Source organism: Tamandua tetradactyla, chromosome 7 (assembly GCF_023851605.1).
Source record: "Tamandua tetradactyla isolate mTamTet1 chromosome 7, mTamTet1.pri, whole genome shotgun sequence".
NCBI lineage: Eukaryota > Metazoa > Chordata > Mammalia > Pilosa > Myrmecophagidae > Tamandua > Tamandua tetradactyla.
The window spans coordinates 43,386,524-43,412,025 of NC_135333.1; the positions used below are offsets into that span (position 1 = coordinate 43,386,524).

General features: G+C 58.4%; 1 protein-coding gene across 1 annotated transcript in view; it reads left to right on the forward strand.

Moving 5' to 3' along the window:
- Positions 1-25,502, forward strand: part of TAFA5 (TAFA chemokine like family member 5) — a 126,333-nt gene that overhangs the window by 80,255 nt on the left and 20,576 nt on the right. The window contains exon 3 of the mRNA XM_077167858.1: positions 20,993-21,120. Within this exon, the coding sequence (XP_077023973.1) occupies positions 20,993-21,120 (128 nt within the window). The remainder of the gene's footprint in view (positions 1-20,992; positions 21,121-25,502) is intronic.

Below are 25,502 nucleotides of genomic sequence, written 5' to 3' on the forward strand. Positions count from 1 at the left end.
TCAGTGGGAACTCGAATTTAACTCAGGGAACTTTTCACCTGTAATCTGTTGGAATATTTCCTTTGCCCTGTCATCTGTGCTCTGGAATCCTGTTAGAAACGTTGCTCTCTATTTGTTCTAGTGTTTTCACACCAGGCAGTGCAGGGTGCTTTGAATTCTCATCAAGACTGGGGTGGTGATGGCTTTAGGGGCTTGGGACTGGGAGTGCTAAGTGTGCTGGGTCTGTAAGACCACCCCATGCAGTGAAGACCCCTTCCTGCTGTGCTGAGTTGCACCCTTTTGAGAAGTCCCATGTGTGGTGAAGCTGTCCTCTGTGTCTCTTACTTTTTCTCTTGCATTTTTCATCTCCTTGATTCTTGGCACCACACTCTAGAAGATTCCTCCAGGCTTATCCTTCTGATTTTGAATTAGGTCTTCAGCCGATACCATTCTAGTATTCGTGTCTTCTGTTCCAGCAGCCCCACCTCCAGCATCTAGGGACGCCTGCACCTGGCCTCCCTGCAGACCCTGCGGTGGCAGTCTCTCCTCATTTTACATAAGCGGTGTCCCTGTGTGTCTCTCTGAGGGTATTCTGTGAAATAGGTTAAACATATTTGCTGTCCTGTTTGTCTCCTTGCTCTGGGCCCAGCCTTCCAGGTGTCCCTTTCTGGATTATTCTGCACTCTGCTCCTTGCTTCTGACTCCTTCACAGGGCTCCCGGTTGTCTGTGTGTCTTCCTAAGTGGAAGAAAACTGGCTTCATCACCCTAGGCAGGTGGTACCTGCACAGGCTTCTGTCTGAGGTTGGAGGAGTGGCTGCTGGGTCCTGCTGGCACGTGGCAGGTGGACCTTCTTAGGGCAGCAGTACAGGGACGTGCCAGGTTGATGGTGGTGGCTGCCTTGGGTTGAGCTCCTGAGCTGAGTCTTTGTGCATGTGTGGGTGTGTAAGAAAGGGAGAGGGAGGAGGAGAGAGGGGGGAGAGGTGGGGAATGGGATGGGCAAAGGTGTCTCAAGCTCTGATGGCCTCTTCCTGGAACTGTTGCCCATGGCAGCTTCTCCAGCCGCCTTGCCACCACGGGGAGAGACCCGTTCTCCGGGCTTGCTCTGGGCCTGACTGGTGCAGTGGCAGGGAGGCTTGGGGGGCCCGGCCCCTCCATGCACTGGGGGAACCCCAGCGGATGTGCCCTGCTCTTCCTTTGGGGACTCACGTCCTGGGACTCTCTGCTCCCAGCAAGCCAGCAGCACGTGTTGGGGCATGGCTGCCCCTTCCCTCACTTCTCACCCTTCAATCTCAGCTGCTCGCCACCAGCCAGGAGTTAACCGGGATGATACTGTATTCGGTGCTGATTCATCTATCACCTTCCTCCCCCTGGCCCCCGAATGCAACAGCGCTTCCCCAGAGCAGGGGCTCTTGTTGCTTTGGCCCGGGGCTTGCCTCCAAGGCGGCTATGTGCAGGATCTGGCCTTCTGGACAGCCCAGCCCAAGGCCGAGGCTGCGCTCTGTGTGGATGCTCCCAGAGTGGCTCTCGGAGTGCCTCTTGCTTGGCCCGCCAGGCTTGACCCTCACGGGGGGCGGGACTGGCGTTATTGACCGACCCGCACGTTTACAAACTGCTTTTCCTGGTCTGCGGTGTCGGTGCTGACCCATTTTCATGTAATTATATGCGGCCCCCTCCGGTGCCCTCCCTTGGCCTGGGAACGACGCCCAGGGCATGGGAAGGGAAGGGAAGCCACCCAGGGGCTTCTGTGCCAGGCCTGGCTGCCGGCCATGTGCTGAGACCACCCAAAGCTGCCTCGCATCCCAGGGCCAGGGCCCCTGAAGACAAGGCCGCGGCCCGCGATGGATGCTCGTTCAGGGTCAGCGTGGGTGCCCTGCCCAGCAGAGCTGGAGGAACAGGAGCCCCCCTGTCCTGACCTGTCATTGGGAACATGGCCTGGGAATTCCACCTTTGCTCCCTGCGAGGAAGCCAAGACGTCTAGTCCAGCTGTGTGCCCGGAACAGAGAGGAAGCCGATTTGGGAAGCTTTGCCCCGGATCAGAGCCTCCCCCAGCCCCGTGCCTCAGTCCTCACAGTGTTGTCCAGGAAGACCCACGGGAGCTGGGGACACTGAGGGAGCCACCCCGGGAAAGGCCGCCTGTCAAGGGACGTCAGCCTCCGTGCCCATCCTGCAGGCATGTGGCACTGCTCAGGCATCGCCCTGGGCCCCAGCAGCCTGGTGGGAGGCCACTGCTCCGTCACCCTGCAACCAGTTCTGCCTCTGGAAGGCCGGAGCAGCTGGCCGGTGGGCCCAAGAGGCTGTGTCCCTGGTGGGGTTCCCATGAATCATCTGAAAGTAAGACTTTAAGGATGAAAACTGATCTCAGTCCCCGGGCGAGACTCATTATGCCCTGGGGAGGCTGCCCCCATGCCCTGCCAGCCCAGAGGGTTGAGCCATCCCCAGGGACCTCTAGCTCAGTAACAGAAGGGCAGGGAACTTTCCAGGGGAGCAGCCATTGGTGAACTGGGGGCTGGTCCCGAGTGCAGCCTTGGCATGAGGCCACCCTGTGCTTCACCGTGCACCAGTGACCACTGGAGTTTTATTGAGGGATGTGCCATGCTACAGCCCCTGCCTCCACCATCTGTGCCTTGCCCCACCTGCAGAGGTGCCCTGGCAGCCAACTGCACACAGGGGTGGGAGCATCTCAGGAGGGCCTGGGAACTGCCTAGGTTCCCCCCTACTGTGGGCAAGGCTTTATCTGAACCCAGGCTACACAGTGCTGTGCCACTGCCTCCCCTGCAGAGGATTTGGAGGCTGCATCTCTGCAGACTGCCATGGGGTGGGGGCTGAGGGCAGAAGGACCAAGACCATTCTGCCACGGGGGGGAGCGGGTGGGAACGGGGCAGCCACCCAAGAAATTCCAAACTAGCTATCTGCCTGTTGTTCCTTCCCGGCTCTCCTGGCTCAGGGCTGGGGGCCAGGCTGGGTCCTGCAGACCCTGGGACCACCTGTCCTCTGGGCTGCAGAGGCCTGGAGAACTAGAGCTCTGGCTGGGAGCCAGCAGCAGGAGCTCAACTCAGGGTTGAAGGGGAGGCAAGACAGACCACAATGACACTGGCACCGTCAGTGCCCGTTTGCAGGCAGGGCTCATCCACAAGGGTGGCCATCCTGAGCCCAGGCGGGGGGTCAGGCCCGAGGGAGGGGCAGGTTGGTGCTTGTCAGGCCCCACCAGCAATGGTACAGTTCCCTGCAGACCCCTCGGAGCCCCCCACCGACAACTGGCCTTGGAGCCCCCGTTTACTTTGCCCCCCACCTCCTGAACCTCTGGGTTCTTCTTCCTCTGAGTTCCAGCTCAATTCTCCTTCCCGAGCTGCTGCTCCTCAAGCCCCCATGTGCTGCAGGGTCCCAGGAAGGATGCCCGGGCTTCCGCATAGCCAGGGCACCAGGACCTAGTGGCCAGAGTGCCTGCTGGGAAAAGCAGCCTCCCAGCGTGCACGGAGCAGTGCGCAGGCGACAGAGAGCCCCTTGAGGGAAGGCTAGCTGCAATGGGACCCTGACCCAGGCTGCTCCCTGGCACAGCTTTCCCAAAACACCAGGAGCCATGACACAGTGAGAGCTGGTTGAAGAGCACCTGTGATGCACAGGCCCCGACCCATGGCTGCCACCTGCCTGGCAGCGTAGGCTCAGGCAAGGCACTGAAGGCACCAGGTGGGCCTCCATGGGCACCACCCACAGTGGGGATGCAGGGATGGGTTTGCTCCGTCTGGCCAGAGCTGGGGCAGATGGGCCAGGACTGCACGATGAGTCACCAAGGCCTTCTGTGGCCACTGCTGGCCACTGCCCAAACCCTGCAGGACAGATGTTCCTTGGAGCCCTTACTTTCCAATCTGGTGGTGGCAGACAACAGCGGAGTCTTTCTCAGGGCCCAGGTGTGGGGCGGGGTGTCTCATGCGGGAAAACGGGCAGGGTGGGACCAGGCCCCATGCTGGGTCTTTACCTGGGCAAAAAGTGCTCAGAATTACAGTGAAACATTGCAACTGGGATTTCACAGCTGTAACCAAGGAAACCACATCAAAATGCCCAGGACACACTCTTCCCCCAGTTAGGAGACTTTTGGAAATTGAGAGGATCAAAACCAATGAACAAATCTACGAGTCCATGGTGGAGACCTCTTTAGTCTTTCTTAAGTCAGTCTTCATGGAGTTTAAGAAGTGAAGGGGAAAGACACTTTCCATGGAGACATCTGTCTCCAGTTCTAAGATAAAACACGTGTTTAGAATTACTTAATTTGGTTTGAAGTGGACTATCCTTTTCGCAAACATGAAATATCCCTGCACGTTATTCAAACACAGCCTTTCCCACTGCACTTGATCAAATACCACCGTCCCTGGTTGCGGGGCTCGTTTTGAGTGAAAACGATCTGGGTTTCTTGGTGGCTTGACGTGCAGCCGGCTCCGTTTCCCCAAAGCTCAGCTGGTCACTGAGCTGGCCAGGTCTGCAGGGGCAGATGCCACACCCTGGTCACCCTCACAGAGGGATGTTCAGTGCTGAGGTCAGGGCAGGCCATGCCTCCTCCAAAGCCTGTGGCATCCTGGTGGTGTCCAGTGGCTTTCATCTCTGCCTCGGTCAGTCAGTGACCTGTCCTCTCTCCCCCTTTGAGGACCTAGTTCCCATATCCAAATTCCCCCTGCTTATAGGGACTCCGGCCACTTGGGATTAAGGTTCACCCTCATATTGTTTGGCTTCATCCAAGTGAGCTCTTCAGAGGTCCCACTTACAGATGGGATGGGATGGGCTGGGCTTGCACAGGTCTTTGGGGGCCACAGGTCAGTCCCCCATAACTGGTCATCGGTGTGAAGTGAACTCCTCCCGGTGGTTGTACCCAGAAGGGCGTGACTCAGCCTCTGCCAAGGTGACTGTGCAGCCTAGGGGATGCCCCATCCCCACCACTTTCTCTGTCTCCGTCCCATGTGATGGGCCTCAAGTCCCTGCCCTCTCCCCACCCCACCCAGCTTGAAGGCAATGTGTCCCCCTGTGGTTCCAGCTTTGGCCTTCCAAGGCTTCTCTGTCCAGCTCTGGCTGGAGCCCACCACTCTCTTCGTCCACTGGCTGGAGGAGACCCTCCACAGCAGCCTGGGCCCCATGGGTCTGTGCCCTGAGTGCCCCCCAGCAGCCCCTGTCCTCTCTGGTGGCATCCGTTCCACCCCTCCAAGCCCTTCCGCAGCTCTGCCCCTCTGCAGATGCCCTGGTACCCGTGGCCGTCCAGCTGCTTTGATTCTCACCCCAGGTCACCCTGCAAGAGGCCTCCCAGCAGCCAGCTGAGGGCCCCTGCAGCTCTCTTCCTTGGGATAGGGAGATTGGCTTCTCCTCTCCTGCGTCTCATTTTTATCTCAACCTCAGACCTTGCTCTGTTTGTCTTGAGATGATTTAGGAGGCAGGTCTGAGCTAAGGGTCTGGGAGAAAAGTCCAATCAGGCTACACTCCAGCAGGTGAGATGCTACAGAAGCCAAAACCTGTCCCCTGCAGCCTCTCGGGAATAGGGGCTGGACTCCACCGAGCCTGCTCCCTGGCTCCAGGACCAGGGATCATGCACTGTAGCTGAGAGCCTTCCTGGAGGTGCCCCATGGCTGGGACCCACACCCTGCACGCATGTCTGTCACCCCACAACCTGCCCTGTAGCCTGGACCCCAAGACCTGTGGTCCTTTCCGGAGCCCTGCCTGTCCCTGGCCTTGGGGGTGGCCTGACCTCTGAACCCAGTACTCACTAAACCCCTCGCTCTACTGGGCTCTCCAAACTGTTAAGAGGATGAGATGGAATGGGGGTCAGTGTTTGCTGGGAAGTCCCGAGACTGGCCTCTGAGCCCCTGTGTACCTCCAAATCACCCCCAGGTGTCAGGGGCCATGGCTCGGGATGGCGCAGCCCCCGCATTAGGAGACCTCCCCTGTCTCTGGGCTCTAACTTTGACAGCCACATGAGTTGTATAGCTGTTTACCTTGTTTGTCCATATTACATCTCCCCAGCCGAGTCCATAGTCCCAGCAGGAGGACCCATGGCTTAAAATGTCCCCCTTATCCTTGGCATGTGTTGTGGCCATGGGTTAGTTAAATCAGGCATCGGTGAAAGCAGAAAACCAAGAAACATGGTGTTTGCATGTCATGGGTACATTGGGGTACCTGAAAACTCAACAGTTAATCATTGTTGGCTTGTGAGTGTCAGCTAGGGTTAAGCCTTTGCTTTGGGGGGGTCCAGTGATGAGGGTTTCATGTCTGGGTTTGTGTGTCTGTCCTCAGAGCCATGCCCGCCGCCATGATGCCCTGCTTCAAGTTTTCGTGTCCTTAAAGGGGAGTGAGGAGGACATCAGAGTCATACCCATAACGCACCAGATGACTTCTCCACGTCTTGCACATGTCTTGCCACACCTAATTTCCCAGCAGTTTGTTCTTAGGAACTCATTGCTAGCAGATCTTTCTGTAATAGTAAAGTTGATTTGATAGAAACAACCTGCTTTCTTTACATACCTGCATTTCATTGATGATGTAATTTTAGTTGTTACACAGTCACGATTGCAGCTGTAACCAACTAGTGTGAACAGGTTTGGGAACAGACCCCTGGCTATTGGATACATGGAAGCTGGGGTCCCCGGACCCCCCACCGTGACCTCAGACAGGCCACTGGTGGTGGTGGTGGTTATTCTGCAGAGATGGTGTTGGTGGTGGGTTAAGGCAAAGGACTGGGTGCCTCCTGGGCCCTGGACCAGCAGCTGGGGTGGATAGGGTTGGGTGGATGGAGGATGGATGGTTGTACAGAGGATGACTGGATGGATGGGTGATGGACGGATGATGGATGGAGGGTAGATAGATGGATGGATGGATGGAGGATGGTTTTCTAAATATTTCATGGGCTTGGTGTTGAAAACTTGTGTGCAAGGATTGGTGTGCCAGCAAGGTCTCTGTTGCCCCAAGGTGGCTGGGTGGGGAAGGAGCAGTCTACAGAATTCTCAGCCTTGGGTGGGTTTGCAGGATCTAGCATCGCTCCTATGCAAGCGGCCATCCCCTTGGAAGTGGGCTAACCCCCCACCTCCTAGCCAGAGGCCATACACAGTGCCCAGTCCCTCAGGGAGGGTGGTCAGCAGCCCCCACCTGGCAGTCCCCCACAATAAAGGCCTGCCTGCCTTCCTGGCCACCAACAGGCTCCCCATTTGCTGCTGAGCCCATCCAGTGTATGAATTCACTTCCACTGCTTCTTGTGTCTTCTCTCTGAAATAGTTGCTGTCAGTGTGCAGAAATTTGTCCAAGAAAATGATTGGAAAATTTTTTTTCCTTGCATTTAGATTTCTTAATCCTAATGAAATAATGAAACAGGTAACACATGACAACTGTGGGGTTTTTTCTCTCTCAAATTTGATTACCCACATTTCAAGTGTTTTCCATGAGCATGGGATGGTTCACTAATCATAAAGCAAGGCTGTTTCCTTCTCGAGTCCTGGCGGGCAGCTTGAGCAGCTAATGAATCATCCTAATCAGAAAACCACATTGAAAACCATCTTGAAAATTAATACATTCTATCGTCACTATTTAAAGAAAAAATAATTATCAAGACTGTTCTCAGTAAATTATGCTGTCTGGAAGTTGTAGAAAGAGAATTTTGTCTAATTTTGAGACATAATCTGGGTTTTGCAGATTTTTCTTTCTACAAGTGATGAACAGATTCCGTGGGGCCCCTTGAAGAAGGGCAGCCCTTTCCCTGTTGGTTGGGCTCTTGGTGGGTGGGTGTCCTGGCCCCTGTCCGGGACCCTTGCTGGGGACTGCCAGCCCACCGTGCGGTGCAGTGATGGCTTCTTTCCTGCCTGCTCTTCTTGGGGGGGGCACACCCCTTACTCAGGGGGACTGAAAGGAGGTCCTGGATGGCAGGGCCTCGGACTTAAGAAAGGAAGCCACAGTTGATGGGTCACAGCTTCGCTGGTGAGTGGATGTGGGGCCAGCTAGATGTGTCTGATGCTGGTCTTCTGTCCCATGCACCTCATGCCCACCACTGCTCCACGGGGGTCTCCGGATGGGACCACGTGCCTCCAGCCCACCTGCCATCCCGGCCTGCACTGTCCATCAGAGGAAGGCTGCTGCGGCCCCTGGAGGCTCTCCTCCCAGGCATCGCCCATGGCTGCCCTCACACCTGCCCACGTCTCCCCACTCAGCCCTTCCTGGGGCCTGGCTGATGGCACACTAACCCTAACCCTAACCCTGTGGGGCCCAGGGGACCAGGCTCTCCAAGGCTAGCACTGGCGGCTGGTTAGCACAAGCAGCCTTGGTTATTGCCCACCCCAAGGGCAGCTTGCAGTCCGCAGGCCTCTCTGCAGTGCCCTGACTACTCACTCCAGCAGCCTTTACCCATACTCTGCAGCCTGCCCAGTCCCCACAGGGTGGGCATCACTGTGGGCCGGGCGCTACCAGGCCATGCACACACAGCACAGTGGGGACCCCTGCCTGCATAGCCCAGTCCCGTTGCGGTTTCCCATGTGCCGTCCCTCCCTCCATCCCTCAGACCTTGCCTCTTCCAGGAAGCTCTCCTGGCTGGCCCAGGCCCCGTGGAGAATGCTGGGCCCGCCCTCCCCACAGGGTAGTGCATGCTTGGACCAGGGCATTTAGAGTCCCCGGCCTCAGCCCTGAGGGCAGGTGTGCGGCTCCTCCAGTGTGGCGTGCCCCAAGGGCTGGGCATGGCTTCTGCCAGCCATTCCAAGACCCTACACTGCCCACCCCAACTCCTTCCCTGACCCGGTCAGCCCTCCACCCAGGCTCCCAGATGCGTAGAGGCAAGGGAAGTCCCGGCTCTTTCCCTGGTGTGTTAGAATAGCTCAAAGTCTCCCCAGCCCCCAACAGTTCTGGCCAGTGCAGAATGAGCTGTGCATCAGGAGGATGCTTTGCCTTTGGCCTGTCTCCCTGAGCTCTGCCAGTTTCACATAACCAAGGAGACCCCGTGGGACTTGAGAAGCAATCGGTGACTCCCTAAAGGGCACTGCTCACCCCAGGACTGCAGGTGAACCGTGTACTTGTCCTACCGAAGCTGGCACCCCATAGGGAGCTGACCCTGAGTGCATATCCGACTTTGTAAATCAAGACCTTCTTTTCTGCTGTGCTCTCATGAGAATCCAATGGAGTGAGGTACGAGGAGCATCTTTTCCAAAATGGAGTATCTTTCCAAACAGATGCTGGCCTGTATTGTTTGGGGCACCACTCCCCAGCAGTCTGTGCTGAGGGTATTGTAACCAGCAGGACCCGGCTGGCAGGGAGGCACGTGGCAGTCAGTGCACAACCCGCCGTGTGCAATGGGTGGTGGCATTGCTAAGGCATCTGCTTAGACCCAGGAGCAGAAATGCGGCAGCATAGAAGATTCTGGAAGGTAAGAAAGAGTGCGCCAGGCCCAGCGCACGGTTCTACAGGTGGCAAGTGAAGCAAGGCCCGTGCACTTCCTAATGGTGCGTCCTGCGCCGTGGGCCTCTGTACAACCCAGGATTGGGGAGTCGACTTCCAGCAGCACAGGTCTGGCACAATGTGGCCTGTCCAGCCAGGGCCCTCCCCGGGCACCTCATACTTGGCCCTGCTGGGTGCCTGGGGAGGAGCCTGGGGCCCTGTCAGGGGTGTCTGCTCCGTCCGTGGTCCTGCCAGGGGCCATGTGTTCCTACAGGAGAGCGCCCCCCCCCCACTTGAGAGGAGGCCCCCTGGCCTGAGCTTGCTCCCTGTCCTCACTCACCTCAGCGCCCGTCGCCCCATCGTGGAGTGAACCGCTGTGGCAGTGACCTGAGAATGGCCTGAGGACGCCTTCCTCAGGAGCTTAAGTTCAGTGGACAGCAGGGAGGGCCCAGAGCCCCGGCAGGTCTCTGCAGAAGCTGGGAGAGAACGAGTCCTCAGCCACTCAGTCTTCCTGCCTCTGCATCTCACTGTCGGGGACCCTCCAGGCCCATTCTGGGGGTTCAGGGTGCCTCTGTCCCTGCTGACGGTTAGGGTGAGAGTCCTGGGGGGTGGTACATGCAGGTCCAGCTTGAGGTGGGAGGGCGTCCTGCACCGTGGCCCTGGGGCCTCGGCTCCCCCTGCCCAGCAGTCACCTGTCTCGGCTCCAGCCCGGACAGGGGAAGAGCCACCCTCCTCAGTCGGGGCCCGGGTGCTGCAGGTACAGGGGTGCGAGCTGAGCCGGGCCAAGGGTCAGGAAGGTCCTAGGGGAGCAGGGGGCAGCCCCGGGCGTGGGGCAGGGGACCAGAGCTTGAAGACAGGGATGGGCCTAAGACTGCACACCTCTCTGCACATCTCTGCAGCCACCTCATGATCTGCTTCTCACTCTTGAGGAGGCAATTGCAAATCATTGCACAGTTAAGCAGATCTGCTGAATGCCTGTTGGAGCTGGCCTTGCTCTGGACACCAGGAAGCCTGAGGGGCTGGGGTGCGGGGTGAGGCACTGCCAGCGCTCGGGGACCCTCATGCTGGCCAGTGCCACCTCCTCCGTGAAGCCACCCTGGACTTGGCTGGCCCAGAAGAAAGGCTTCCTCCTCTGGGTTTCCCAGGGCACTGGCTCCCCAGTCACTGCCCACGTGCTTCTGCCGTGGTTACCTGCCTGGCACTATCCCTCTCTGATGTTTCCCTTTGAATGCAGCCAGCTGGGCCCCCCTGGAGTCTCTGCTGGTTCCCGGGCCCCAGCCCAGCCCATTCTTTTGCATGCCTAACCTCTTCCTGCATCAGTGCCCTTACAGCGTCCACTGCGTAGCCCCCAGCCCTGCCTGTTGCATCCACCCTCCCAGCCCCAGGCCCATTGCTTGCAACAGCTCAGCATCATCTCTTTGTTCTCTGGCCTCAGTGACCAATTTGCCCCTCTTTAGGCCTGGAGGCACTTCAGCTGTGCACCTGTGCTAAGACTTGCAGAATTCCATCGGGGAGCCCCACAAGGCCTCCATGGCCCCCACCCTGCCCTGGGCTTCTCCTCCTTCACTCACAGGAGTGCTCAGGCCCTGTCTTCACCCCAAAGACTTATCTTCACCCCTGCCCGCCCTTCTATCCCAAGCCTGCTTTCCCCTCACCGTGTCCCTGAGGTGGCCCCTCTGGCCCTGCTGACCCTTCCTTTCCTCTCCACCGAGCCGCAGGGTGGTTTGTCCTTGTGCCCAGACACCCCCTTCCCCGCCCAGGGATGTGCCATCAATCCTGCCTCTTCCCACTCAACCCAGCCCTTCCCAGGAAGTCCTGGGGGGCAGGGGGCAGCCCTCAGTGAGCCTGGGGTGCTCAGCGGCCAGCACAGGTTGGCAGCGTCCCCGGGTGAAGTGCAAGCTCTTCATGCCACCCTCAGGGGACCTGTGAATGTGAGGCCATCACGCTCACTTTGCACTGGATGGAGTGAGCCCCCAGACACCCCCAGCCTCCGTGGTCCCCGGGAGCCCCCTCCTGGAGCAGGCTCACCCTCAGGTGACTTTTGTTACGATTTACAGCTGGCCCCTCCCACCTTGCCCGCTGCCTACCTGCCACCACCTGCAGCTAGGTTTGGGGGCCATGGCCCCAGGCATCCCCGCCCCCTCCCGGCCCCCAGAACCAGCCCTCACCTCCCAGTCCTGGTGTGAGCATCCTCTCCTCTGTCAGCTGTGATGGGCAGGGCCACTCCGTAGTGTCCATTAGCAGTGAGAGCCACAAGCTCAGATATGTTCCCAAGAGGAGTAGGGCAGAGGCAGGGGTGTCCTGGAGCCAGCCTTCCCAGACCCCTCCCAGAGACCAGAGGCCCTGGGAAGTGGGTACCGCAGCCTGCTGGCGTCCCTGCATCATCCTGCCCTGGGCCACCCCTGCGCCCAGCATCCCCTATACACAGTGTCTCAGCCTCCCCGGCCCCCAGCATCCCATATACACAGTGTCCCAGCCCTCCCCATGCCCAGCGCCCGTGCTGCCCGGGGAACCACCTAAGCACATGGTGCATCTGTGACAAGCCAGAAGCCAGCTCAGCAGCTCCAGGAGCTCTAGGAGCTGGCTCGGTGACGCTGCCATCTCGGCCCCACCCCTCCTGGTTGTCAGGTCTAATCAACGCCCCTGGGACCCTGCCAGCAGTAAGGACGCAAGGTGTGTTTTAGGGCCGAAGGTGGTAATTTTATTTACCCAGATTTTAAGGCAGTCAGTCAGAGCCTGACACTCTAGGCAGAGGTGGAGGAAATGAAATAAACCGTGTCAAGTACAGTGACAGTGTCCCCACGGCACCCCCAGGGTCCCGAAGTGCACACACAACCGAGCGTTGTAATTACTGGGAACACACGGGACTAGTAAGCATTCAGATGCCGTTGAAAGTCTTTGTACGTGTTAGGAACCTGTGTGGCATGTCTGAAGATGGAGGTTCGGGGCTGCCCCCAGGTGGCTCAGAACCCGGGGCCTAGGTTTGTCCTCAGGGCCTCCCCAAGTCCTCCAGTGGTGAGATTTAGGGGTGCCGTGGAGCCTGGCAGGGGTGAGAGCACTTCTGAACTGCACTGCCTTTCCAGGGCGTGGGGCCGGAGCTGTCCTGTGCCAGAAAACAGAGGAGGGCTCTCGCCAGAATAGGTCTCCTGGCCAGGGGCAGGCTGTTCCTCAGTACACTGCCGAGGACCCGGGATCCAACTTGTAAAATCCACACACATGTATGCACATGCACACACAGACAGGCACACACAGTCACGCACACACAGACACACAACATGCATACCCAGACATGCACACAAACCAACACACACACGGGCATGCTCACAAAGACACACACTGAGACGCACACATGGATATATACATGCATAGAGATGCACATTCACACGGGGACACACACACATGGAGAGATCCAAAGACGCATACACACACACGACACAGACACACAGGCACACACAGGCATGCATACACAGCTGCGTACCTCTCTCCATCATTTGCAGACAAGGTGCTTTGGCCAGCCATGCCAGGCTCTCACGGCCCTTGTGATCTGGCCCCACTGAGGTCCACTGAGACCCCACCCTCTCAGGACCCCTTGCCAGGAGAGTGGAGGCACGTGGCATGGAGACATAAGCCGAGTCCTGGGGGCAGTGGTGGTTCGCTGCCATCATGGAGGGAGAGGCCAAGTAGGCTGCCTCTCTCCGGGGACCCCTGCATATGACTCGGAACCCAGGGAGAGCCTGGGGTGATGGAGGCCATGCTGCCCCCCCAGGCCCACACCTTCATGTCCTCTCTGTTGCCTTCTAAGCCCCTGTGCATCTGGGAGCTGCGGGCCAGGTGGGACAGGAAGCAGGCACTGTGTGTCCACCCACTCTGCCCTTCCTCACTCAGGAAACTTCGCAGAGCCTCTGATGGGCCCTGCAGCCCAGGAGCTGCAGGGCAGGCAGAGACCACCCAAGCAGCTGCAGGATATTTTTTAGGGAGAGGCACTGCTCAACTGGGGGAGGGATGGCTGGGTGGGGCCAGGGAAAGGCAAACCGCACCCACAAGGATGGCCACTATTGAAAAACAAAACCAGAAAATAGCAGGGCCAGGAGAGGGTGTGGGGAACTGGAACTCTAGCACCTGGCTGGAGGGGCGTCAGGGGGTGCAGCTGCTGTGCAGCCAGGCCCCCTGTGCGGGCAGTTCTCAGGGGATTTCCCCAAGCTCAGGGGGCTCCAACACAAACAGGCACTTTTTTGTTTGTTCATTTTAGTTTTCGCTAATTTTTAATTTTAAAAACACATACAGGCAGCTGTGTGCTTCTCTCTGTGCCGTAAAGGAAGCCCCGCCCTTGGGGTGGGGTGGGGTGCCCCCCACAAGTGGCACTGGCCCGGTGTGGCCGACGCCCCCTGGGTTTGGCTGAGCTGAACAGAGGCCTCATCTCTGCACCTTTGGCTTCATCACCAAGATGGCCCAGACAACCACTCCCGCCCCTGGGGACGTGGCCCCCAGGCTTGCCCAGGCTGCCCCAGCCCTTAGGAGCACGTCTCGCAGCCCCTGGAAGGCATATGTGCTGGTCGCAGCTTTGGTGCTGTTCCTGAGACCAGCCCTCGGGCCCTGGGATTGCAAGAGAAACCCCACATGCAAGTCCACGCCCACCCCCACCCCCACCCCCCACTCGATGGCACATCAACTCTGCAGGGCTCAGCACCGGCTCTCAGTCAGATGGGGACTGACTCGGCCCCGGCTCCTGGGGTCCAGGCCTCGGCCACACTCCGGCCGGAATGCAGAGGGGCCAGTGACCTGGGCTGGGCAGAGGCTTCTGGAAGGTTCACTCTCTGGGGGTTGGATTTTTGGGGGGGATTTTTAATTATCTTTAATGCCTAGGGGAATGTCATTTTAACTCTTCCTATTACTGTGGGACTTGGGGGTTTTGGTGCCCCCTCTCCTTTTTATTACTAGTTGTACAGTGAAACCGGGTTCACTTCACAGCTCCCTGTGCCCCCCACACAGAAGCAGCTCCCTGTACCCCCCACACAGAAGCTCCCAGCACAGCTGTTCTTTGGGCAAGGGCTCTCCTGACTCAGGTATTGTGCCACCTGTGCCCGTGGTACCCAGGCTTCTCTTAGAGGAATCGCCCAGGAGGGAAGGAGCGGCCCTAGGGCTGGTGAACTCAGCAGTGTGCCTGCAGCCTGGAGCAGCCTCTCAGTGCCAACTGTGTGCGGGCAGGAGCAGCGTTCCCTGAGCATTGACTGTGTGCAGGTGGGAGCAGCATCCCCAGGTGCCAGCTATGTGCAGGCCCTCCCTGAATATCCTGTAAGGGCAGTAGCAGCATTCCCTGAGTGCCGACTGTATGCAGGTGGGAGCAGCAACCCCAGATGCCAACTGTCTGCAAGCTTTCTGTGAGCACCCTGTAAGAGCAGGACCTGCATTCCCTGAACACCGACTGTGTACAGGCAGGCGCAACATGCCCTGAGCACCAACTGTATATGGGTGGGAGCAGCATCACCAGGTGCCGACTGTGCAGGCCATTCCTGGGCGCCAACTGTGTGCATGTGAGATTGGCCTCCCCAGGGAGTTGACTGTGGGGGCCCCAGATGATCTTGAGGGTGTGGGAATCCCACAGCCCTTCCCCTCCCGGGTCACAGGGTGAGCCCCCTGCCCTGCTACAAAGTGCTCGGGGGGCTTCCTTCTGTAGCGGGGCCTGTCCACACCTGCCCCAGGGGTGTCCGCTGCCCAGGCAGGTGGCCAGGTGGGCTTAGAGAGAAGCAGGGAAAGTTGGTGGGCTCGGGGGTGTTCTGGGGGTGTGGAGGGAGAACAGAAGATTCCCAGCTCCAGGCTGGCAGGCAGGGTCACCCAGCCTCTCCCTGGAGCATGGGGCATGGGTTTCGTGAGACTCAGGATATGCTGCTCATTCGCCCTCGTGTCCTTTCCTTGGGATTTGTGTAGGACCTGGTGGGGGGGGACCTAGGCAGGTGTTGACCCAGCTGCGCTGGGTCAGGACCAGGTGCTTGTTGCCATATCCTCCTCACCTGGAGTTGGGAGCTCACAAGGGGTTGGATCAGGGTCTTGTACCCCCACACCTGGCCCACCTTGGATCTACCAGACAGGCTACTGTCCATGCAAGGCTCACAGCAGCTGCCCAACCCCCACAGGGCCCCCTGGCCCCCTGAAGCCCAACTCACCCAGCCCAGCCTGTGCAACCTGACACCCAGAGGACTCTGCAGCCAACGTCTCTCCTGGACCTGGCAGCAACCCTTGGCTGCTTCCTGGCCTCCTGTCCTGTGGGCGGCTGACCCCAAGCTCTCTGGGGTGCACAAGGCATGCAGGGCCCCAGCCAGATTCAGGGGCATGGAGGGTCTGCCTAATAGGTGCAGGGTTCCTTCTGCAGGGCCCCTATTTCCCTGTAAGGCCCCATTCACAGGTCCCAGGAGTCAGGACATGGATATACCTCTTGGGGGACAGAGGTATCCTGCCTCTGCACCTGGGATGAACTCCAGCGGATCCTGTAGCTTTCCCAGCATCTCTGAGATTGTCAGAGTTCTTGTGGCACTTGCATCCTGGAGCCCATGTCAGTTAGGGATTAGCATGCCCTATCCAGTAGAGCAACACGCCTGCCCTGACTCCTCTGCTCCTCCCAGCCCCCCAGCTGCTCTCTCCTACGTCCCCTGGGGTTGGCTGGGGGCTGCTCCAGGTGAAAGAGCATCACCTGGCCATGTTAGTGTTGGTAACACCAGCCGTGGTGACAGATAAAGCCCATGAGAGGGGACCTGACGCCAGACATGTTGATTTTCTCCCATAAAGGCAGAGAGGGGTTCCTGGCCTGCAGCGGCTCTCCCCAGGGGACTCAGGTACCAGGCAGACCCCTTCCATCTCACAGCTTCTCCAAGCCCCACACGCCACTGCCCAAGGAGGCAAAAGGCTAGAGCCTCGGCAGGCAGGGGAGGAGCCCGGGGTCGGAATGGGAAGTGGCGCCCTCACCCCCCACCCAACCCAGCCCGTATTCCAGTGGCCGGAGCTCATCTCCCAGAAGCAGTGACTGATGCTGGGGAGCAGCGGGGGCCTGGCAGCCTGCCTCTGAGCAGGGTCTTCTCTGGGAGCTCATAGGCATTCCCCAGGAGTGGATCACTGACATAGGCGAGGCTGTGTCTCCAGCCCCTGACCTGCCATGGAGCCCCCTGGGATTCCCCAAATTTGCAAACTTTGTGGTAGCCCCTCCATGAGGTTCTGCCCACCTGGCCTGGGAGGACATCATCTGAGTGGCCGTTTCCTTCGTGAATAACTGTCTCTTCCCTTAATGTGATGTGCTCCTGTCTTTTCCTGGGCACCTCTGTCTGTTCTGCCTTTTTCCTGGGCCCCTGTCATCCAGGCCACCACCCTGATCTGCCTCCAGCGCCGTCCAAGTTTTGCCTGGAAGTTTGTGCCAATTGTCCTTTCAGCAAAGTGACCACAGGCCTCCAGAACAAGTGTGTTGAGGATCCGCAGCCCTGGTTGAGTGTCCCATGCTGGCCTGCCCCACCCACACGCAGCTCAGCCCCTGGCTGGACATTCCCTCTCCCAGGACAGGGACAATTTTGTGTGCCTTGAATTTGTCCCAGAGCCCAGCCACCACCTCTGTCCGTCCCCCCCACCCCTGCCGACCCATGCAGGAGCTCCTGCAGCCCTGGAGGGTCCTTCCCAGCCCGAGAGAGCCACCCCATGGCAGGCGCTGGAGCAGAGACCCCTCGCACGGTGCCAGGGGAACATGACGTTGTAAGCAATGGGCGTGAAAGGCCGCTTTGTCCCTGGGAAGCCCTGGCCTGCGCTGCCTCGAGCAGGAAGTAGGCCGGTGAAGGGGGCTGAGCTCCACAGTAAACAAAAGGCGTGTGTGCCCCGCAGCCGGCCTGCTGGTGCCCTGCGGTGGAGGTGGGGGTGCAGTGGCCAGCAAGAGACTGACCTTTCTCAAACACTCCCTGTGACCTGGCACAGTGGGAGTGGGTCTGTGCCTGTGTGTGCATGTGTTTGCATACACGGGTCTTACAGGTGTGTATATATGTGTGCATAAATGTACATTGCTGAGTTCATGTGTGTAAGCGTACCTGTGTGCATGTGTAGGCTGTGCCACGTGCATGAACATGCATATGTGTGTTGTGTAGTGGGATGATTTGCATGTGTGCAGATATGTGTGCACTGCCTGTGCACATGTGTACCTGCACATGTGTGCGTGTTGTGTGCATGGGTTGCCAGGCACCCTGACTGTGGCACGGGTGGGCCCTAGCCCCCTTCCCAGCCTGAGGCTGCCAGGACAGCTCCCTTCCTGGCCCTGGGCACCCATACATGTTGCTACACCCTGTTTCTCAGGCTCTCCCGTGCCTGCAAGGGACTGTGGGTGCTGAGGACCTGCCCTCTGGCATTGCTGGTGTCCTCACCGCCTGGTTTCCCCTGTCCTGCCCTGGGCCCTCTCTGTGGCATGCTGCAGGTCATGGACGTTTGGCCAGCCATGTCCCCTATCAGCCAAAGTCTACGTGCGTTTTTAGACTCCAAGTCTGTGTCCTTGGCTCCCTGGGCAAGAAGGGGCTGGCATCGGCGACCCCAGGCCACCCAGGTGGGCGGAGCGCCGAGATTCCCTCCCAGCGCTGACTGACTTGATGGGGGACGCGGCGAGAGCCCAGATGGAGATTTCTATCCAGCCTCTCTTCAGCTTCTCCACATCCCCTTTATGTGGGCTTCACGTCAGAGGAATGGAAAAAACCTTTTTCACTCATTTGTCAAATTCCTTTCTCAGATATTGCATATAGGATTTCCGGGGATTGGGATGTGTGTGTGTTTTTAATCCTGTAGCTTCTTCACGCACTTAAAGTTTTGTATTCATTGGTGTCCAGCAAGATTTTCATACATTTTTTACTGTCTCTGAAAATGATGGATCAGGGATGGGGGAGCCAGCAATTGGTGAGTTTCGGCATGAATGATGAGCAGGCAAGGAGAAGAGGCCCGAGGGAGACGGGCTGAGAGATGCCAGTCCACCCCCGACTCCACTCTGGGGATTGCGAGTCCATGAAGCACCCCCAGAGCATTGTGCCTTTGCTGTGTTCTCTCCTCTGACAACTCAGCTGGAGCTGGCAGCCCAGAAGCGGGTGCTTGTGCAGGGGATACTTCCAGGGCGCCCCTCTCCCCCTACTCGGCTGGTGGGCAGCAGAGGGCATGTGCCACCCATGCAGGGGAGACGGCCCTGGCTCTCTATTTGTGGCAGTGTTTCCCACACTTTCCAGCTGGACGAAGGACGTCTCTGGGCCCCCAGGGCTCCCTGGCTTGGAGGGCAGCTGCCCCTGGGATGGCTGTTAGTTGGGTGACCTGGCTCCTGGGTTGTGGAATGAAGATGCCTGTGGCTGGGCCAGGGTGCAGGGCTGGCCAGCACGCCGCTCCCTGCCTGGATGGCGCCCTCTGTGCCCACAGCCAACTTCACAGTGGGTTGGTGGTGCCACGTAGCTGCTCAGCACAGGTCTCTGGGCACTCTGACCACATGGTGGGAGCTGGCACCTGCAATGAAGCTACCTCAGCACTCCAACGGGGATGCTGTCCCTCAGTCCCTTTCCCCAACTGTCCCCAGACTCTGAGGTCAGCCCCTTTCCAAAGTCTCCCTAAGTCCCCCTCCCCTGGGACCACCACCCAAGGCCTGTGCCCTCACGGATGCCCTGATGTCCTTTTCCTGTTTCCCGAACAGGGACAGTCACAACCTGGGGTGGGGGTGGGGGGGCAGTGCAGAATGAAACTGTGGGGCCGTCTGTTAAATTTGATGACGGGCTTCCGGCTGGCGCGGGCACTGGGCTGGAGTGGGCATGGGGCCCTGCCAGAAGCAGGACCCTGGGCAGCTGTGCACGTGACGCGCCCCTGAACGTGGGTGCTGGGGGACAGTGTGCACACGTGAGCTCACACCAGTGTGCATGGTGACTCTTACAGTGGGGCTTCCTCCACAACTGGGCGTAATCGCGGGAGAAAACTTAGTATGGCAAGGACCTTGGGAAATGGCAGGTCTAGTTGTTGCAAACAAGAAGTCACTGGATTTATTAAAAATGGGAGAAAGAGAGGGAGGGAAGGAAAAAAGGAGGAAGGGAGGAGAGAGAGGGAGGGAGGGAGGAAGGGGAAAGGAGGGAAGGAGGGAGGGAAAGAAAAGCATGTCAAGGACGCTCCTGGGCAGAGAGGAGGGAGGCGAGTGAGCGTGGAGCTGTGCCCGCCCTGCTTCCGGGTCCAGGGTCTTGGCAGCCTGTGTGCTGGGCAGGTGAGCAGAGCCCGCCCGCCCTGCAGGGCCGGGAAATGAGAGCGGACTCTCTGCCCCCACAGTGCCGGTCCGGAGCAAATCAGAAAGAAGGAGAAACAGGGAAACTGTGGCTTGTCTCGGTTTCTTATGGTGTAAATCGCTTGCATCAAAACAATTTGAATTTCAGGCGTCTCTGGAAAGAGGGAGGAAGATCCCAAAAAACTTTGAGCACGGAAATGAAAATGCGTGGCAGGCCCTCTTGTTCCTGTGGAAAGATGTTCAGTGTAATGGGTGGTTTTGCATTTTGATCAGGTACACGGTTTCCGCTTGGTGAATGTGGAACAGATGCACTGGCTCTCAGGGGCCTCTTCTGGCCTCAGACCCCAAATTTACAACATTTGTTTTTTTCTGTAAGATCCTGTTTTCTCCAGGCAATCTCCAACTGCGGGGTTCACGCTGACTGTGTGTTACCTATACGTGTTTATAACTTACCTTCAAAGTGAAATTGTATCTGGCGCATCGCTGGCATCTGTTCTGAATGTTTTTGTTTTGTAACTGGAACACGATCCTTGTTTAAAGGGCTCGTTGTAATAAAAGTGCTGCCAAAGTATTTATATGTGCATGAAGGACATAATGCATTTTTCCTAATGTGAAAATGACAAACGGTCCTCCTGTGGCCCCTTTAATGGAGATTAAATTGATATGTCAGCATTCATACCACCACGGACTCCCGGGTTTTAGGACTTCCCTTAGCAGGGCCATCTCAGGCGATCCCTGCCAGCCCTGGCAGGCACCCATGGCCATGTGTGTCCAGGAGGAGAGGGAGACGCTGATGTGGCCTTGAGTTTGGTTGTGTTCGTCGCACATCACCGGTCACTTCTGATCCCCTTGCTCATTGTGACCAGCACGTGCCCTCCCTCTGCTTTCCCAGGGCCACAGGCAGGGCTCGGGCCCATTAGTCCTGGAGTCTCATTGTCGTGGACGCCGAAGGGGCCTCGGAGGTCAGGCCCTTAGTCTCAGCAGAGCCCCGAGAGGCACAGGGGTCCTGTCGGGTTGTTCTGCGCGTCCCTGCAGACGGCACATTGTCCCCATCCCGTATGCCCAGCCTCTGGCTGAGAAGACCCCCCTCCTGGCTTCTTGGGGCCCTCCGGTGACTTCTGGACCAAGGGAGCACGTTGCTTGTCGCCTCTTGGGGTGGGGGTGGCGTAGGCCTGAGCCTTGCGTCTTTCTCCAGCGCCTCCCTGATGGGCAGGAGCGGGGCTCACACTGCCGGGCAGCTGCCCCAAGCACTCTCCGGACCCTGGACATGTGGCTACTCTGGGCACTGCCCGCGGACCCTCCCCTGCCACCATGGGCCCCGTCCTGGGCACCTGGCCGTGTGGCGAGCAAGACACTCACGGCTCTCTGTCTTCTCCCCACAGCGCGGATCATCAAAACCAAGCAGTGGTGTGACATGCTTCCATGCCTGGAGGGAGAAGGCTGTGATTTGTTGATCAACCGGTCAGGCTGGACGTGCACGCAGCCTGGAGGGCGAATAAAGACCACAACGGTGAGTGAGGCAGGCGCCGGCCTGTGGTTGCTCCACGGGGTCGTGTCGCCCACAGACACCGGGTTTGACCAGGGAGCCGGGAGGGGCTGGTGCTGGCCGCCCCCCCCCGCCCCTCTCCCTCCTACCTCCCAACTCCCCACCTGGAGCTGAGACCCCAAGGCAGCCTGTCCCCTGCCTGCCCCTGCCCCGGGCACAGAGGTGTGGGCAGCATGAGGCTAGGGGACACACCTGGCACTCATGTGACCCTCGGGCCAAGCGGGACTTTCTCAGGAGAGAGGTGGGGGTCGGGATGGTGGTTTTCCTCCAGGGAAAGACATCCTGCTGCGAAATCAGGCCTGTGAGTCCACTAGACTGGAGACCCCCAAAGCCCTTCAGGGCACGTCAGCCCCATTCTACCCGCATTCTCTGGGGATCTGGCACTGGCCCTTCTGCCCCCTTCCACACAGGCTGGTGCTCAAGGAAAGCAGAGGGCACAGGGCCGTTGCTCAAGATTTGTTCTTTGAGGTCCATGCTTTAAGGACCAGGCTGAGCCTGCAGGCCCAGGATGTGGACAGATGGCCGCAGGGACCCCCAGCCCAGGACCCCCTCTTCTACTCATGAGACTGGCCCTCAAGCCTTGGCGGGGTATCTCTGGATGCTGTTTTTGCAGATTTTTCAAGGGCTGGTTTGCTACAGCTGCTCCAAAGAGAATTGCGTCTGCTGGCAATTAATCTGCTGGCCCAGTGGCCAAGCTGGTTAGTGGGCTGGAGTTTGGGGTGCCCAGGCCCCAGGCAGTGAAGCTACAGGACGTTCCAGCATCCATGGTGTGACATGGGGTGGGGGCATCCCTCCAGGACTTTCCCTGAGGCCTCCCGTGTCTGGGGACATTTAGGCCAATTCTGCTGAGTTTTGGCTTGATTTTCGCCCTCCTTCCCCTGGGAGTGTCTCTGAGCACACGTGGCTGTCGGAACACTGTTAGCATTTTCCCCACCTGAGCCGAGCCCTCACCTCTCTGATCCAGCACCCGCAGCTGCTTGATCTGCCCTCCCCACAAGGGCCAGCGATTCCATAAATGCACCTGCTGAGGTGTGAGGAGCCTGTGGGCCCCTGGCCCACAAGCTGCCGCATGGAAGAATGTGCACTGGAAGTTGTTCTTTCCGGGGGTCTCCCATCCCAATGTCATTCTCTACAGTCAAAGACCTGGTCATTTCCTGGGAACTCATAAACTACCACGCCTCTCCAGGAGCAGTGTCCAGAGGACAGTGGCCATCTCCAGTCCTGCTTGTGCTTGGACATTTCATTTCCAACCCAAGCCCAGGCCCCTTGGGAGTGCCCTGAGGACACGGTGTGGATGGGCCATCTGAGAGCCCATTAGACATGGGGCGGGTGGGCTCTGGGGCGCCTGAGACCTGGGCTGAGGATCGCAGGGGGACTGGCCAGTGCCCGGCCAGCACCCCTGACTTGGTCTTCCTGTGTCGTGCCTCGGCCTGCTACTGGTTCTGGACCGGCACTGGTTGAGATGAAGGCGCTGCACCCACAGAAAGGGTACTGGGTGTGGTGGTGATGTATTCGTGGTGATGCACACGCTGCAAACAGCACCTTTGAGAGGGAGATTTTGTTCACCATGTTGCCCAGGATTTAGCAGCCACACAGACCAAGGAGGGCCAGCTGCCTCCACGGGTTAAGTGGGCCCTGGGAAAATGGACACCCACCCTCTCCAGGGCGCCTGAGCAGGCCTGGTACTGCCGCCGCCCAGCGCCTCTGTCCATTCAGCTTCCCTGGGCTTTGAGTAGGTGTCAATCCTTCAGAACGGCTGTTTTGCAGAAAGTGAGTTTAAACTGAATGACCCTGGATGACCTTGGATTAAAAAATGTTATCTAACCACATACAGGAGTCCTCCCACCATATACACAAATAAGCTCAAATGGATTAAAGATCTAAGTGTGAGAGCTACACCTAGATGGCTCCCAGAAGGAAACAGGGGCACAGCTTCGGGACCATCGATCATGCAATGGCCAGCCAAAGCACATGCAACCAAAGAAAAAATAGATAAACTGGATTACATCAAAATTAAAAATTCTTGTGCATCAGAGGACATTCTCCAGAAAGTGGAACAACCCATAGAATAGGAGAAGAGATTTGCAAGTCACATATCTATAAGGATCTAATAACCAGAATACATAAAGAACTCTAACAACTCAACAATAAAAAGACAAATGGCCCAATTAAAAAAATGGGCCAAACATTTGCATAGAAATTCCTCTAAGGAAGATTTACGAATGGGCACCGAGCAGGTGAAGAGCCGCAGGAAATCAGTGGGGAGTGGGTGGCCCTCGGGGGAAATGCAAATCAAGCCACAATGAGGTGCCACCTCCCACCCACCCACCAGCTGGGCTAGAATCAGGAAGAGGAAACAGCCAGTGGGGAGGTGGGGGAGGCTTCAGTGGCCCTTGGCGGATGACAGGGATGTAAAAGGGAGCAGCCACTCTGGGAAACGGTTTGCGGCCCCCTAACAGTTCCACAGATGCTGCCGGACCCATGCGTGGACGCCAGGGCTGTCCCGAGAGCACTAAACTCATTTGCTCCTTGGTTCCCTGGGGGTGGGGGTCCAGGGGCAGAAATTCCTGAGCTGATTCCATGCTCAGAAATCAGCTTGGCAGGTGCCTGTGGGTGTGGAGAGGAGGATGGACCCAGCAGGTGAGGTGGAAACCGTAGGGGGTACCGCAGACCCTCCTCCCCAAAAGGGCTCGTCCACGGTGGGGTGGGGGGAACACCCTCCAGGAGATAGAGCTGCAGTGTCTGGACGCGTGGCACCTGAGAGTCAGGAGTGTAAAAGAATTGTGCTCCAGAAGAGGAGCTGGGTGCCCAGAGGAGCTGGGAAGTCAGGGCAGCAGAGGGAGGCCAGGTGACACAGGAGGGGCTGGTGGGGCCACCGCCGCAAGGGAGGGCACGTGACATGCACCCAGGGCGCAGGAATGGGGCGGGTCCCAGGCCACGGTCCTGGGCTGTCCTCCCAGCAGGGTGCTCCTGTCCACCTTGGTGACGCCCTCACCTGACCCAGCCTTGCGGATGTGGCCCTCAGGGACCTCCGGGCAGCCTCGGGCCGAGCTCCTGGGCCCCAAAGCCCCCTTGTAGGGGTCTGCCTGTCCTGAAGGCTGAGGTTATTGGGGGAAAGAAGGGCCAGCCAGCCCCCCATCAGGCCTAAGCTTCACCTTGAACCACCCCCATTCCCGGCTTGTGGACAGAGCACATGGCCAGGGTTCTGAGCTGCTCAGTGTGGGGCTGTCACCCAGGTACAGATACCTGGCCTGGGAAGCTGCTAACGGGGCATTAAGAGGGTAGAAAAGCACTTTCAGGAACCCAACTCTGTGTGTGTGTGTGTGTGTGTGTGTGTGTGTGTGTGTGTGTGTGTGTGTATGTGTATGCACGCATGCACAGCTGCAGAATTTGTTTAAAACCCAATAGAATTCTTGGGACATAGAACTGAGGAGCCATCCCAGAAAGCCAGAGAGAAGAGGGTTCAGGAAGGGTTGGAAAATAGCAAAGGAGAGGGAAAAGCAATTATAACATCAATTCAAGAGTTCTGAAGAGCAGATGCTTCAAAGATAGAGAAAAATGGGGAAAAATAAATTATCGAAGAAACATTCTCTAAAGAAATTCCAGAACTCGGCGCTGCGGCTGCCCCACCTGTGTGTCCCGGGAGCAGGAAGGAAACGGATGAGGCCCTCTAATGCTCTGAGAGGAACCGACGCCTCCTGACAACTCAGGAGGGGGAAGTGGGTCACGTTGCAGATGCTGGACGTCAGGGCAGTTCCTCTCTCCCGTGAGCTGCTCAAACCCAGAAAGCCCCCGGACCGGGTCCGCGCTCCCCAGGCGTGCTGCCCCTGGAAATCCACGTGCAGCGGGGGCTCCACGGAGGAGTCCACTACCAGGGGGCACAGCTCCGGGCCTCCTCTGAGCCACTCCTCAGAAAACCATGCCAGGGGCTCCGGGGGGCGGGGCGCAGGCACGGGCGGGCCAGGAGGGCGGCAGAAGGGGTCTCAGCCCTGTGGGGGACAGCTGCTGGGGCAGGGGGTCTGCGTGCGACGACACCCATGAGCGAGGGGCCAGCCGCCACGGGCCTGCCGCTGTGTGCTGGGCCTGGAGAGACGTGCCCCCCCCACGGGAGTTCGGGGATGGATCCCAGGTTCATAGAAGACCAGGAAGTCAGGGGGAGAAAACAAACCACTTGACAATTTCCCAGGGAAAATTGCTCCATGGTCGGGGGTGGGCGGCGGCGGGGGGAGGATTTCGGGCTCTTTGGACTGGATCCGACACGTCTCCATGTAGCTGTGTGGCAGGGTGAGCTCTGAGCTCTGAGCTCTGCCCTCGGTGGGCGTGGCGGTTCCCGAGGGGACATCCCG